We start from the raw sequence: 15625 nt of genomic DNA on the forward strand, positions 1-15625 counted from the left end.
ATGTTATTGTTTCCGAGCGCTTGCTCAACCCTGACATTTTTCCTGTGTATTTGCCTCTTACTCAACATTTAAATGCCTCCTTCCTTTCTATCTGGGTTAGTCTCACGAAGTGATGGAAATCAACCAGCCCCTGGTTACCCTTCCTCCTTCCAACTCTTTCTCACTTTGTATTTCCTCCAGCACGCAGTTGTGAAAATTGTCCGAGAGAAGTACTTGAAAACAAAAGCGTTTGACAACCTGGACCAGCTCCAAGCTTTCCTGAGTGAATTGTATGTGTACTTGATCGATCAGATGCATGTTGCTTTGAATCAGGTAGGCAAGGTTGGAAAAAGCAAACTATTCTCTCCAAAGTTCTTTGGCTTGGCCTTGCCAGTTTTCCATTGGAGTTTATCACACGTGCAAAATCCTGCTCAAAAACGAGATTCAAACTAGATTTAAATTAGAAAAACCCCACAAATGCGGAAACTTTATCAGACGACGTCACTGTTAAAGTGAAATAACGCAAAGTTAAAGCGAAGACAAAAGGGAGAAAATGTATTGAGAGCAAAGCCTGCTTTTTCAGGTCGTGTCAAATCCTTGGCTTTGGGATGCAATGGCCCTGAAAGAACACACAAAGGGAGCCCTGTTCTGCCATATGGCATTTGAAATGCATGAAAATGGGTTCTGGGTCCCTATTGGTACATGTGCTTAACGGTCCTCCTGATGAAAGAAATAGTCATCTGAACCCTCCTTTACCTGCTGAAAATCCCTTTTGAGGGCTAAACGTCAGCAAACCTCTGCCTTGGTTGATCCGACTGTGTATATAATGCGTTTCTGATTCCTTCCCTTTTGGCCAGGTGCTATCGCAACAGAGCCCAAGCCCTCCTGCTCCCGCCTTTACCACCTCTGAACAGCTCCGGCTCTTTGCTCGCGAAGCCCAAACCAACGAAGACTATGCCTTGGCATCGACTTACTATCAGGAGGTGAAAGAACTTTCTACTTCTCCCCAAACAGGGCAGCTGCAGGGACACAAAAAAGGACCTCTGTTTTTAAGGCAGGGTTGGAAATGTTGAGAAAGGAAGTTTCAATTTTTGGCATTCTGGCGTCTCTGTTGTCATCCCAGACCCTTTAAAAATCCAACCTTGTGGTACTGGCATTTGTGTTCGCAGAGATTGGCCCGTGACCGCCAAGATATTGGAAGCTGGTTGGATTATGGCGCTTTTTGTCTGTTGACCGAAGACACTCTCAAAGCGCAAGAATGCTTCCGTGAAGCCCTTGCGCTGAATCCCAATCACCTGCACAGGTACGCCGCCTTGAGTCCCTACATTGGGAGAAAGGTATAAGAAAATATAAGAAAAGATGATGATGATGATGAGGATGATGATGATGAGGATGATGAGGATGATGAGGATGATGAGGATGATGATGATGATGGATCTGTGACTATGTTCAGAAATGCATCACAAAGCCAGAGGGTTTGTATAGCAGAGGAGTGGAGAAATGCTTCCCTCTTTAATATTTAAGTAGCATATACTCTGAGCATAATGCCACAGATGACAATATATAATCTTGAAAGTTACTTTTAAAGTTACCATAGGATCGAGTGACAGCACTTAAAGTAATGTCAAACTATATTATTTCTACAGTGTAGATATACCCATAATTAAGACACATTGATTTCAGTATGGACAAAGCTCAGCTAACATAATCTGGATCCAACTTAATGTTTTCGTTTTGCTGCATTAAAGAAGAGGTTTGTGGCTTGTCAAAGTCTAAGGCCTGAACCCTATTATTAGTCCCAACTAGAGTATTGCCTTTGAATTGGATTTACCTATATGTTGACTCACCATTCAGCAATTGATTCAATAGGTCTGCTCCAGCTGGGAGAAACCAACAGGTTCCAGTGCAACAGTGCAACCCTAGGCATGTTTCCAGAGAAATATGTCCCATTGAATTTATTGGGGGTTACTGCTAGATGTATAGGAACACTGATGTGATGGTAAACTCCGTGGAAGGCCTTGTGGGTTTTTTGTTCTGAATCAGAACACATAGCTGCTGCATAAGGAATTGTCATGACACCTGTCTTTGTAGGTGACAGCAAAGGGCTGTTTTTGCAAAGGGCTCCCACTTCTTTGGTCTTTGTCTACTCAGCTTGCTGCTCTGCGGCATCTTGGCTGTGATGCTTGAGAACTACGAAGAGGCTGAAGTCTTCTTTGAGAATGCCACCTGCATACATCCCTCCAGCATTGTGGCCTGGACTATCTTAGGTACAACTAGATTTGTGTGTGTGTGTGCATGGATTGTTGATGCATTTATCACAATGTTATATCCACCAGTACTGTGTATAACTTGCTAGTTGATCGCATGGGACGAATCCTGTGCAGGAATTAAATTTAAACTGAAAACTTAAAGGATTCTGTCTACATGTTGGTAGACATTTTAAGGCTCAAATAAGTTTGTCCCCAGGAATGCTTGGCTGTCCATCTGATTCATTCACAGCCAGATTGCTTGCCTATTCCTCATCTCAGGCTCATTGCTTTAGCCAATGGTGCTCAAACTTTGTACCCTTGGCACCCCCTTTTACATCTACATGTGAATGTCACCCCACACTCGACACAGAACATGAATAAAAATATTTAAGTGTGTGTATTGTCATTTGCACATTCATGCATATTCAAATTTTAACATTTTTTCAGGAAATAACACCATTCAAATTGCAGTGGGACAGTTTTATTTCAGTAAATTCAACACGTGTCAATTTCACTTTATGTATCTTCAGTCTTTGGTTTTATTTTTCATTTTTGGAGGGGTTGGCAGGGATTGTGGAGAGGGGTGGATGGTAAACTCTTACATTTGTTGTGTTTGGAGCATCCCCAGGTGCTTTCTCTCCTATTAAATACTGGGAATGCTTCCAGGGATTGGGTTAAGTCCGGTGTGAAAAGATGCTGAGACTACATACGGCCCATGCTTTAAAGCAAGTGGACAGTTGGAGTTGAGTTTCTTCCATCCGCCAATAATTGTCCTCATGTAATTTTCTGGCTTTTCCCAAAGGGTTGTTCTACGACATGCAGGAGAACCCCATTCAGGTGGAGATGGCGTTTCGGGAGGCTTCCAAAGTTCAGAAAGCTCGCCTGGCCAAGGAGAAGCCGCCCCCTGAGAGTTCAGATGGCGGAGGACGGAAGAATGTGTCTGCCCCGAGTTCAAGAGCCCAGTCTATCATAATGGCTGGGGAAGAACTGAGTATGTTGAGGCGCAGTCTGCCAAAAGTTGGCAGAGAATGGGCTGTAAAATAAGGTGGTTTGGGCCCAAAGAAAGTTGAAGCGCCTATTCTTTCGCAGCAAAAACAAGTTCACAGTGTGCAGAATGCATAATGCTAACAGGCCTTTTGACACTATGAATGCTCTCTTCTATCCTCGCTCTGTGAGGCCAGTTGTCAGACTGACACTGCGCAATGATGGCACTTCTATCTTTTCGGTACCATTTGAGATTGCAAGTAGGAGCTCGTTCGCTTCTCCTGCAAAGAGAGATGGACCACACTAACTGGTTAGGGAGAAAGCCACACTCCTTCTCCCTAACATGTTAGATTTCTATGTTCAAGGAGTATGTCGCATTGCGTCATGTGGGCCCTCCTTTGCATTTTGAGGTACTCCATGCCTGGCACATGTTGACTACACATCCAGCTGTTATCTGATTGTCCATACCATTAGTTAACCCAAGAAAATCACCAGAGCCCCAGACAATTGGTATTTTTAAAATCAAACAAAACATGGGATCGTGGGGAGCCAATTTGTTTCTGCTGATCGTAAGACCTCTGTCCTATTGAATAGAGATGAAGCTGCCAAGGGCTGGATAAGTTGCTTATTTATTGTTCTCATTTTTTTGCTGATTTCCCTTTAGTTTCTGAGGACACTGCAGACACCTCCATGAAAATCCAACCTGATTCTTTGGAGCCCACCACCTTAAACCTTTCTCACCCAGAAGAGGAACAACTGGTGGTGCGGAGGACATCCAAAAGGCTATCAACGGTTACTAGTAAACTCAAGATGAGCACTCAAAAAGGTTAGAGGCCACACCTTCGGGGCAGGAGGAGACCAAGGAGTTTATCAGACAAGGGAAATTGGAAGTATAGTCCAATGGCAATCTGAACGCAATCATGGGGTTTAACGTTATTGCTTAATAGACTGCCACATGCAATTTTGGGCAATGGGAAGTCAGTCTGAATGCAATCATAGGGTTTAACATTAATGCATGCAATTTTGGACAATGGCTAGCTATTTTCGGGCAATGGGAAGTCAGTTCGAACGCAATTCAAATTCACGTAAATTCGCTGAACTAGCGAATTCAGGTGAATGCGTTGTGGCTCCACTTTCTTTTCATTCGAATTTAAGAGAAATTCCTCCCGTGTGATAAACTCCCAACACATTAAGAAGCACACAAACATCTTTACTCTAGCGTCCCCCACCCTTAACCCAAAGACAACAACCCTTTCATAAATCTAGACTCATTCATTTCATAAATCTAGACCTGACTTCCTTTCTCCCTAAACCGATGTCGACTTTAACAATCTCTTTCTTTTAACTTAATCTTGTTATCCGTTGATCAACGACTACATTAAAACTAGCTAGTTGCCCCTGCTGCATATCCCAAATCGCTACTTCTCACGATTACATTTCTTATCTACACACTTATAAAAGATATCTGTATTGATGTAATCTATTAATCTGAAGTAATATAATAGTATTTCAATCGTTCAACAACAAAAACTGCCCCATTGCTCCTTCATATATTCAAGGACAGGGGACTGATCTGTATCGAAATTTTCTATTGAACTGTTTTTCAAAATTTGTGTCATTGTTGTTTTGGTTCTCTTTCCTTAACCAAAAAAAAAGGTCATCATAGAGTTCATCCTGAAACGCTTAGATATTTTCCTTTCATTTCAGAGGCAGCCAAACCTGTTGGGGTTACATTTGAAGCAGAACATCCCCCAGTGCTTCCCCCACAACCTACCATCACCATCTTTATGGAGACGATAAATTTCTTGATAGAAGTCAATGCCCTTCAGGTAAGTGTAGAAAAACCAGAGGGCAAAGGTGGCTGCAAGACAGCCATGATCTTATTTAATGGGAATTTCCAGACTTGTCAGCCTGAATTCATTGACATCTAAAGGGTTAGCGATCGTAAGAGGGACCAGTTTTAAATGATGGGGCTGCAAATTAATTTGCTGGGGTTTTGATATCTTGATTATGGGGATGCTCCCAACTAAGGAGGAACGGAAAAGGATGCACCCTTTTCTCTCTGAAGAATCGCTAAACCTGGTTCATAAAGTTTTAGTAATCTTAGGAGTTTACCGTATCACACTGGGGTTAATTTCGGCATTAAAGAGAGATTAAAGCATATTTAAAGCATCCCGCAAATAAAGCGAAAGTGGCAAGTAATTGCACGAGTGATTATCACATGCAATTGCGCAAATGAAGTGGTATCGGAAATGCATGGTCACTGAAATCCCGAAAGTAGAAAGATGCGCGTGAATGTTTCTTTGTAACCACTTTAATGGTGGGTTTTGTGTGACGTCGTGTGAAATCGTTTCACGTAATTTGGCTTTCCCCAATCAGTTTGTTCACAGGGCACTGGCTCACGAACTGCTCTGCCCACAAGGCGGTCCCAGCTGTGATTACTATCTGGTGCTGGCCCAGACGTACTTGCTCAAGAAGGAGTACAGCAAGTCAGAGGAATGCCTTGAAATGGCTGTCCAGATTGATTACTTGGCAAGTATCTCCTTTTAGCACCAGCTGTGCTCTGCCATGCCCTCCAGTACAAAGAAGGCACCACTAAAGATGCTGCGAGGAAAGTGCAGCCTTCTTATTCACACCAAGAAATAACCCGGTTTGGAAACCAGGTTATTTCCATGTCATTCAGACTTGCACCGATTGTACTCAGTGCAGTTTGTGGGGGGGCCCACCAGAAAGCTCATTTAAACCAGTGCATTTGGCACCGGATCCCTTAGCAATTCTTTTTCTTAAGAACCACAACGATCCGCATCTCTGATAGTGTGAATGTGCTATCGGATTGATTTGGATCGTGCAGCCACCGTTCAGGAAATCGAGGTGCCTCCATTTTGATCCAGAACAGTGTCCAATGAGAACTTAAATGTCACAGAGCGATTTACTGCCTTAAAACGTAGTGGGAATGGTGAATCGATTTTGAATCGATTCACAGATGTGGATCTCTCAGTGCAAAAAATGTAAATGTGATTGATACCCCAGATCCTTTAAGCCCTGAAAGGTGCACACTCCACTCTAAATATCAATGCTCCAAATTGACAGCATATGGAATCAAGTGGTTGTTGTGTCATTTCTATTGTGTGGTGACCTAAAGCAAGCATAGCATGGAGTTTTCGTGGCAAGATTTGTTCAGATGGAGTTTGCCTTCTCTTCCCTCTAAAGCTGAGCAACTGTGACCAGCCCTAGGTCACCCAGTGGGTTTCCATGGCCGAGTCAGGATTTGAACCCTGGTCTCCAGAGTCATAGTCCAACGCTTAAACCACAACACCACACTGGCTCTCAAGACCACATCACTTCAATGATATCTCAGATGCTACCATGCCCATTTCTTAGCCATTTGACATTATTATTTACATTTTCACAATTTCACAGTGCAGAGCGAGGCTTTGTCTTTTGAAACATTAACCCCATTCCCTTGACGTTGCCATCATTTGTTTCTGCAGAGTCCAGACGTTTGGGCCCAGAAAGGCCATCTCTCCTATCTGACTGGGAACTTCAGTGAAGCCAAGGCTTGTTATGAGCGAACCATCAGTTTTGTGACAGATGCAAAAGAAATCCATTTTGTATACCTGAGACTGGGTTCCATCTATCTGGAAGAGAAGGAGGTGAGGAGGATGCTGAAAAAACAGATGAAAAAGAGGTACTCTGGGTTACTTGTGATCTGGCCATAGTAGCTAAATGGACCCTCCTTTTGCAGAGACAGTGTACCTATGAACAGAGCTTGGAAAAGTTACTTTGAGACAACAATTCTCAAATTCCCCCATCAGCATGTGCAGACTTCATATGTCTGTACATTAGGAGGGGATGGTCTTTTTTGTCTATCCTGTAAAGCACAATGTAAATATTGTATAAGGAGCAGACAGTCATACAGTCGTCTCTCCAGGTTTGCGACTTTGACTTTTGAGGCTTTGATTATTCACGTATGTCATTACTATGTTCTCTCTAGGAATCTCTTAAGTCCTCCAGTGTGACTCTTCTGGAATTTGACCATAGAGTGACACTGGAGAACCTCGAGCTTCCTAGACAGAACACTTCTGTAGGCATTTGTAGGTCCTCCAGCACAATTCTATGGTCAAATTCCCACAGATGCACCAGAGATTCCTAGAGAGGTGTTCTCTCAGGTTGAAAAACCTAGTGGTTTCTTATGTGCAGTTGTTCCACTTTCACAGGGGTCCTGAGCTCCTAACCCCAGTGAATGTGCACCACTGTAAAACAAAAACTCCAAGCGTCTTCAAAAACGTAAACTCTGTTCTCTCTCTCAGTTCAGTTTTCTGTTCCCAGTTTCCAATTCCCTAAATATCTGAGCCTTGCCCAGCCACCTGCCTCTGGCAATTCATCCAGAGATTCCTTCCAGAGGAGAAAGCTTCTTTCAAGCAACAGGCTGTAGTGCAAACAACCAGAGCGTGGAGGATAACTTGCCGTTGCCGATCTTTTCTTTTGGCAGTACGACAAGGCAAAGAACATCTACCTGGTAGCCAGCAAGAAATCGCCAACGTGTCTCACCTGGCTGGGAGTGGGCATTGCCTGTTATAGGGTGAGTGTCTAAGTTCCTTTGACATGAATTGCCCTGATTCAGTGATGGAGCTCCTGCTTTGGAGGCAGTAGGTCATAGGCTCTGTCCCTAGCATCTTCAGGGAAAGAAAAGAAAGTCCTGTATGTAAAACACTGGGGAAACTACTGCCAGGGAGTTTAGCTAATAGTAGATGTGCCCATGGCTTGACCACCGATAAGGCAGCGTCTGATGCTCTTACATGCTCCCATCTCATGTTGAATACCTGCAAGGATTCTTAACTAGGGTGGTGTCAGGGGCAGAGCACAACTTTTGCATGCAGAAGGTCTCAGCTTTAGTCCCTGGAATCCCTGATTCCAGAATAAATCCTCACCTGAAATCCTGGAGAGCCACTGCCAGTCATAGGACTTTATCACACGAGGGTTTAAATGGACATTAGCCCATGAAGATTTTCACACGCATTGCGATTAAAGAGGACCTATCCCGGCAATAAACAGGTAACAACCAGCAACAAATCATTCACAGGGATCACCCCGACTGTGCGCTTTTCACAAACTAATGTCCATTTAACCCCCTGCTTTTCCCTATTTTTCCCCGTGTGATATATTCCCTAGAGAAGTAATCCTTCACTCATTTAATTCTCAGAGGAAGGAGTGGGTAGCTTCATTTCCTTCCCGTGGCGAGAAAATCTTTGAAAACTGTGCCGTTTTGGAAGACTATTTGCAGTTCAGGATTTATACTGTGCAGGATTTGCATGTGAATGTTTGTTTGCTTGTTTTGCAGGAAGCATCATTTTGCTGTTTTTGCACAAAACCCATGCATTTGGTGCAAAATAAGTCCTGAACTGCAAAGATTCTCATCAAGCTGGGATTTTTCTTGTCAGGGTTTCCGGACATTTGCAAAACACATTTTCTGACCATTTCACCCCCCCCCCCCAGTATGTCTTGAATCTTTTTTCCTCTGTAGTGAGCCAAATGGGCCAGTGGTTTGGCATCATATAAGGCAGTGTCTTTTGACCCTTCCCCAGCTGTTATGGGCAATATTTTGCCCCAGAATGGGCTATTTGGTGCCAACTGTTCTTGCACGGAAACTGCAGCTTACCAGCCAATATCAAACATCTTTCACGGATGCTTTTTTTCTAAAGGATTATGTCTTTTGGGTAACCATGGTGATGCCAGAACCCATGTAACTATAACTTGTTTTTTTTCTTCTTTATTTACATGGGTCTGCATTTCCTAGCACCTTTCTGCACATATAAACCGAAGGCTTTCATGGCCAGCATCCATAGTTTTTTGTGGGGTTTTGGGGCTATGTGGCCATGTTCTAGAAGAGTTTATTCCTGATGTTTCACCGGCATCTGTGGCTCCGTGCCAGATACGGCCCTCAAAACCAAGAAGGTTGTGCATCTCTGCTGATTCGTGACCCTGAGCATGAGCTGGTTGTGTCCCAATATCTACAATTCGTTTCTACAAAGAGGTGTTGGTGTTCAGTTCTAAAATGTGCAAGCTTCTCTCATTGCTGAGCTGCTAGAGTTTTCCTAGACATCCATGATGGGGTGGAGAAGGTTGGGCTGTTAGAGAAGCTGTGAAGTCTTTCTCCTGAAGTTCATGGTTTTTTTCCATTAGTAAGTTTATTTCTTCCTCTCCAAAGCTAAAGGAGATGGCAGAGGCAGAAGATGCCCTCTCTGAAGCCAATGCTCTCAACAACAACAATGCCGAAGTTTGGGCATATCTGGCTCTAGTCTGCATGCAGGTGAGCTCCCAAAGGTCCTTCTCTCCAGCAACAAGCAGGAGATTGATGATGATGATGATGGTGGTAGTGGTGATGATGATGATGATAGTAATAGGCAGTTCTTAACCAATTCTCCCTGTGGATTGAGGCAGGGAACAACAACAAACACCACAACCCAACACATAACATCCGTTAAAAATGTGAAACCAATACAAATTAAAATCCATCCATAAATACATGAAAAACAATTTAAAATTAATCTGGATAAGTTAGTTTATTGCTAACTTAAATTCAGACAGCATCTGGAGCTGACAAATCTTTGACAGCAGGCCATTCCAGAGTCTGGGGGTGGCCAAAGAAAACATGAACCTATGTTTTGAACTAATCGACATTTCTGAACTTGGTATAGGGGCAGCCCAGTGTGTGCATTGCCATCTGTAGGTCCTTCAGTTCAAGGAAGGGGCACAGCTGGCATAACAGCCAATGATGATAATAAGCACTCCCGACTGTCACATCTATTTGAGCCATCATTGGGAGCGATGTATCCAGGAGCACCCCCATTCTTTCAGGGGAAGCGCCATCCCATCCAGGGACTGGTTGAGACATCTCCAAACCCGCATTAGGACCCTTGATAGTACACACTCTATCTTGTATGGATTCAGCTTCAGTTTGACTTTCCTCATCCAGCCATTACCTCCTCCGGGCATTAATTTAAAGGAGACGCACTAAATGTAACGGATGCTGTTATTGACAGCATAGGGGATGTTCTCACTAGGTGAAACCCCGCGTTCTGAATCGAATCCTAGGAGTGGCGTTCCTATTAGGATCCGATTTAAACCTAGAACGGTTCTAGAGCAACCCGCAATCGTCCCCACTACAAATCGAATCGTAGAGCGGTATAAAATTTTGAATCGAGTTTTCGTCATTTAATGTGCGTTAAAAAAGTACTAGGGTCGAACCTACATTTTTCCCTTGAATCGGGATAGGAACCGGAACATTTAAATAGGAACAACAGCCTTTGAAATCGGGTTAGCTGGATGGGAGGAGCGGAGTGCGATGGGGCTGGCCTTGGGGGAGTTGCTCTTTCTGTCCCCATCCGTCGTGGCTGTCGCCATTTTTGCTTCCCTCACCCCTTTGTCCGCTGTGGTCTTTCAATAAGAGATAAGGATTATTTGTATTTTTTATTTTAATGGTTTACAGGCGCTTAATCTCTTCAGCGCTTTAAGCGCCTGCATCTGCAAAGGACTACAAGGCTTCCCCCGGTGGATTGCAACCTCCCCTCTGTGTGGGGAGAGCCCATTTCTAACGGAGGAGAGGCAGGAAGGGAAGGCTCCTCTCAAAGAGGCATTCCCTGCCCGCTTGGGCTCTGATCTCGCCCAGGCAGGGAAGGGAAGGCTCCTCGCGAGGAGGCATCTGATCTCGCCCAGACAGGGAAGGGCTCTGATCAATGGGGGGGTGGGGGATAGAGCCTTTCTCAAATGGAATCTGCCTTCTCCTCCAACCCTGGAAAGAGAATCTTTGGGAAGAGTGCTCCCTCCCTGCTTTTCCAGCAGCCTCCTTCATTGCTCTCTGTGCTCTCTGAAGGGATTCTCCCTGGCTGTCTTGGGAGACATGAAGAGGGGATGCTGTCCTGCAAAACCCATCCCATAGTTCCTCTGGAAACAGCTTGGGTTCCCCAAATTCGCTTTGCCAGAAGCCTCTGCCATTGATCTCTGTGCTCTCTGAAGGGATTCTCCCTGGCAGTCTTGGGACATCTCTTGCTCTTGCTTTATTTGGCTTTCACTCTCTCCAGATAGGTCTGCAGCCTCTTGCCGCTGGGACCGTTCTCGTTTCCCCTTTTCTGTCTTGTGTCTCTATCCCACTTAAACTGACTGCCTTCTCCTCCTTGATCCCATTTTCCAACCCTGGGCTTTGGATGCAGAAGAGTCTCTACCCACTGAAACACACTGCCTTCTCCTCCTTGATCCGATTTGGCAAACACACACACACACACACACACACACACTATAGACAGACAGACAGACAGACACACACACACACGATTATATATGAATACTCACACACACACACACACATGCATATATATATAAATGCATACACACACAAACATAGGTATATATACACATATATATATTTGTGTGTGTGTTTGCACACATGTATATATATATATATGAGTGTGTGTGTGTGTGTGTATATATATATGGTAATTATAAAGTAACAAGTTTTTGAATTTATGAAAAAACCCTCATCTGTAGTTCCAAACCCACTGTAGAAATAATACAGTTTGAGACCCCTTAACCTGCTCTGGCTCAGTACTAAGGAATTATGGGAACTGTTGTGTTTGTGAGACATTTATCCTCCTCTGCCAGAGAGTGCTGGTGCCATAATAAACTACCATTCCCAGGATTCCCTAGCACTGAGTTATGGCAGTTAATATGGGGAGATGCAGAAGAGGACGTTTGAGCGATTAAGCGCCTTCATTGGTCCATTTGGGGGGGAAAAACCGCCAAAAATACATCGATTCACAAACGGTCAATGAAATGGAAACGATGCCAAAAGTTAAATCACTTCCAAATATTCCGGATTAACGTTACGTCATTCTGACGTACTATTGATTGACAGCTCCAAATAAGGTATGGAGGAGAAGAATCGATTTATTTAAACACCGATTTCATGCCAAGTAGGAATGCTTGCAGGTAAAAACTTCGATTTAAAAAACCAGATGGGAACGAAGAATAAAAGCGATTCGGAACGCGGGATAAGACCAGGGTTATTTTGAATCAGTTTTATTAAAAACGTTGTATTTTAAATCGTTTCAAATCTTAAGTGAGAACATCCTCATAGAGAAGTATATTTGGGTGTCATCGGGATACTGATAGCACCCTGACCCATGCTTCCAGAATAACTCTACCAGTGGTTTCATGTTAAACCGCATTGGAGATAGAATGGCACCTAGTGATATGCCATATAACAGCTATCTCCAAGCACCACCATCTGGAACATGCCTGAGAGACACAGAACCACTGAAGTACAATGCCTCTGATTCCCAAACTCTCTGGCGGTGCTGAAGGGTACATATGGTACTGAATGCTACGAAGAGATCCAAACTGTATTGGAGGCAAACTAGAGATGTCAATAGTTGGTGCTCAAGGATGCTCACAGTGGAAGCAAGTACTCAGAGTCCCTAATCTCCAGACTTCATGTGGTTTTCCTTTTGTTTCTTTATGGGTTTGAAAGAGCGCATCCTCCAAGATTTGATTCGTACGTGGAGTGGTTCAAGGTTGCTTTCTTTCAGAACAGAAAATGTAGGAACATTTATAAGGTTAAAAAAAAGTCAACATTTCCTGTTGCTGTTTTGTTTATGTCTTTTTAGGGTGGAAGGCAACTGGAAGCAGAACAGTCATATAAATATGCTGTCAAGGTTTGTCACTTTTTTTCCTCTCTGTATGGTTTGCTGCATTTTTAAAGGAGTGTATCATTTGCTCTGAGGTTCTCTGAGACATAGTTTTGTTAGTCTAAAAAATCAGATCTTGTAGCGCCTTTGAGACTAAATGAATGAAAAAGCTGGTAGCATGAGCTTTTGTAGATTTGAGCCTACTTCTGACTAGCAGGTCACAGTTTTGAAAGCCAGAATTAATGAATTAATTCCATGGCCAAACTGGATATGTATTTCATACTATGGACTGGAGCGCAGCTTTGGCTCAGCTTCTGGTCTCTTAAGATGCGTGTGTCATTTAAACAGCATACAGTACTTACAAAGTGACCTGAAGAAGCTTTATCTTGGCCTGTCTGTTCGGGGCCTAAGTCCATGTATTCTTCTGAAAGCAAGATGCCATTCCTGCAGACTCCCCGATGCAAACACAACCCTTTTTTTCTCCAAGCTAGGTTTGTGGACACTCCAACACTGTCTTCTCCACCGTGTTTGTTGCCAGTTGCCCGGTATGGTGCAATGTGTGCCACAGCAGAAGGTTGAAACTACTGTGGGAAAATTAATTAAAACTGCAATACTATATTTAATGACTTGGAAGCACATTCCATTTAATGCACTTTAGCTTTTATAGAACTGCACTGTAAATTACTTTGTGAATTGTCTAGGCACAGATAAACTCTTCTGCTAAAGTGCTTTTTAGATACTGTACCAGTATAAAAACAGATGCTCCTTTAGATCGCCCGCACACACTATACTCGACGTGTGTTAGGCTTCATCTTGAGTTCTGAATGCCTCCATAATGAAAAGTGAGGACCATGGCATACTGAAAATGCAGCTGAATTAAACGTGGCATTTCTGAGTCAGCTGCTCTCGCTCGCTGCTCTCCTACCATCCTGACACAAGATGCCATATTTGATAACTTCCACTTGGCAGATTGACCACGAAACCATGTCTGCTTGTCTTGTGTGGCCTTGAAGGAGGGATTAGCTGCTTCAATTTTCTTCCTGGAACCAAAGCATACTTGACAGATCTTTAAATAGTCCCTTGATTTGCGCCTCGGTCTCACCCTCTTTTCCTTTCGTTGCAGCTGGAACTGGCCAATGCGGACCTTCTCCAGGAGATCAGACAGGTGCAGAAAGATGTTGGCTTTGGGGATCCATCCTTCTGAATGCCTCTGTCTTATGGACACTCTTGATGGAAGGGAGGAAGGAAGGTTTAGATGTTACAGAGTAAGAAGATGCACCTTGTTGCTTCATCCTTGCCCATAGTCTGCATGCCCTGAATTAGTATCACTGGTTACATACATCCCAAGGAATACAAGTTCATTATATAAGGAATATAAGTTCATTGTTTGAGGCCTCCATATGGTAGGTTTCTCAGCTCTTTGGACCAGGAAGGGTCTACCGGAAAACACTTGCTTCCTTGGGACAACTTAATGCTCATAACAAAGACCTGTGGTCCATGTGGAATCAATAAGGCCAAGACGTCCTGGAGCAGAAAACCTCCATCCCCAGCATAACTGGAATTCATTAGGTCCACCAGTTTGGAAGGAGAAGAGTACATCTGTACCCATTTGGTGTCAGGGGACTAGGACTAGGGAAGAGACCATTTTGGTGGTCCTATGTTATTAGTTTGAGATGTTCACAGATCTTCATTAGTCTAGGGAATTCCGCAGCGCATTGATGAAGCAGCAAGAACATCATTCAGCTAAAAAATAACAACTCTGGCATGCTTTTCAAAATGCCTGCTGGAGCTGAATTGCTTTTCAATTAAAAACATATTGATTTATAAAATCGTCGGAGTCATTTTTTCTGTGAAAAACAACCGTAATGTAATGCATAGTTGTTAAACACTCAGAAAGGCAGAATGTGATGCAGTGGCTCCTATGTTGTACCTAGACTAGGGAGTCAGTGAGTTAAATCCCTGTTTAGCCATGGAGTTCGGTTGCAGGGTGATGGGTCTGACAGTCACTCACACAGGATTTGGGTGCTAAGTTGTAGCAACCTAGTTGTTGTTGTGAGCCTTCAAATCATTTCCGACTTATGGCAAACCTATGACAGGGATTTCTTGGCCGGTTTCTTCAGGAGGGGCTTGCCATTGCCATCCTCTGAGGCTGAGAGAGTTGACTTGGCCAAGATGGGTTTATATGGTCTAACCTTCTCTGTCAGAGAACTCTGGGGCCACAACAAACTTCAAACCCCAGCCATAGAAGTTAAAGAGGCATCAAACTGCATTATTTCTGCAGTGTGGATGCAGCCTAATAAGAAAGGGAAAGGGTGCTGTGAAAAGGAACCATTTTCCCGGTAAGTGACGTTTTGTCCAATGAGTCTTTTTGACATTCTTATATTGTCTGCGAGTTTCTCCATCAGCCATTATGTCCCTTTGGAAAGTTTCCTCAATACCCTTATTTTTTTCAACATTATCATATCCATACCGTTACTGGTTATTTTGTTATTAACAACTGTTAAGACAACGGTTGCTGTTTTAAAATCATAGTCATAGAATCCTAGAGTTGGAAGAGACTTGCAAGGGCCATCCAGTCCAACCCCATTCTGCCATGCAGGGACTCTCAATGAAAGCCATGCAGGAACTCTCAATGAAAGCCATGCAGGAACTCTCAGTCAAAGCCATGCAGGAACTCTCAATGAAAGCCATGCAGGAACTCTCAGTCAAAGCCATGCAGGAACTCTCAAT

General features: G+C 43.6%; 1 protein-coding gene across 1 annotated transcript in view; it reads left to right on the plus strand.

Annotated features, from left to right (window-relative positions):
- CFAP70 (cilia and flagella associated protein 70) overlaps window positions 1-14724 on the plus strand; it is a 29093-nt gene extending 14369 nt beyond the window's left edge. Inside the window, exons 18-30 of the mRNA XM_042437850.1 lie at window positions 181-312; window positions 837-962; window positions 1149-1282; window positions 2131-2246; window positions 3031-3219; window positions 3877-4038; window positions 4920-5041; window positions 5592-5744; window positions 6704-6865; window positions 7705-7794; window positions 9421-9522; window positions 12875-12922; window positions 14019-14724. Of these exons, the coding sequence (XP_042293784.1) occupies window positions 181-312; window positions 837-962; window positions 1149-1282; window positions 2131-2246; window positions 3031-3219; window positions 3877-4038; window positions 4920-5041; window positions 5592-5744; window positions 6704-6865; window positions 7705-7794; window positions 9421-9522; window positions 12875-12922; window positions 14019-14099 (1617 nt within the window). The 3' untranslated portion in view covers window positions 14100-14724. The remainder of the gene's footprint in view (window positions 1-180; window positions 313-836; window positions 963-1148; window positions 1283-2130; window positions 2247-3030; window positions 3220-3876; window positions 4039-4919; window positions 5042-5591; window positions 5745-6703; window positions 6866-7704; window positions 7795-9420; window positions 9523-12874; window positions 12923-14018) is intronic.
- Window positions 14725-15625: the final 901 nt, after the last annotated feature.

The sequence above is a fragment of the Sceloporus undulatus genome, chromosome 8 (genome assembly GCF_019175285.1).
Source record: "Sceloporus undulatus isolate JIND9_A2432 ecotype Alabama chromosome 8, SceUnd_v1.1, whole genome shotgun sequence".
Classification (NCBI taxonomy): domain Eukaryota; kingdom Metazoa; phylum Chordata; class Lepidosauria; order Squamata; family Phrynosomatidae; genus Sceloporus; species Sceloporus undulatus.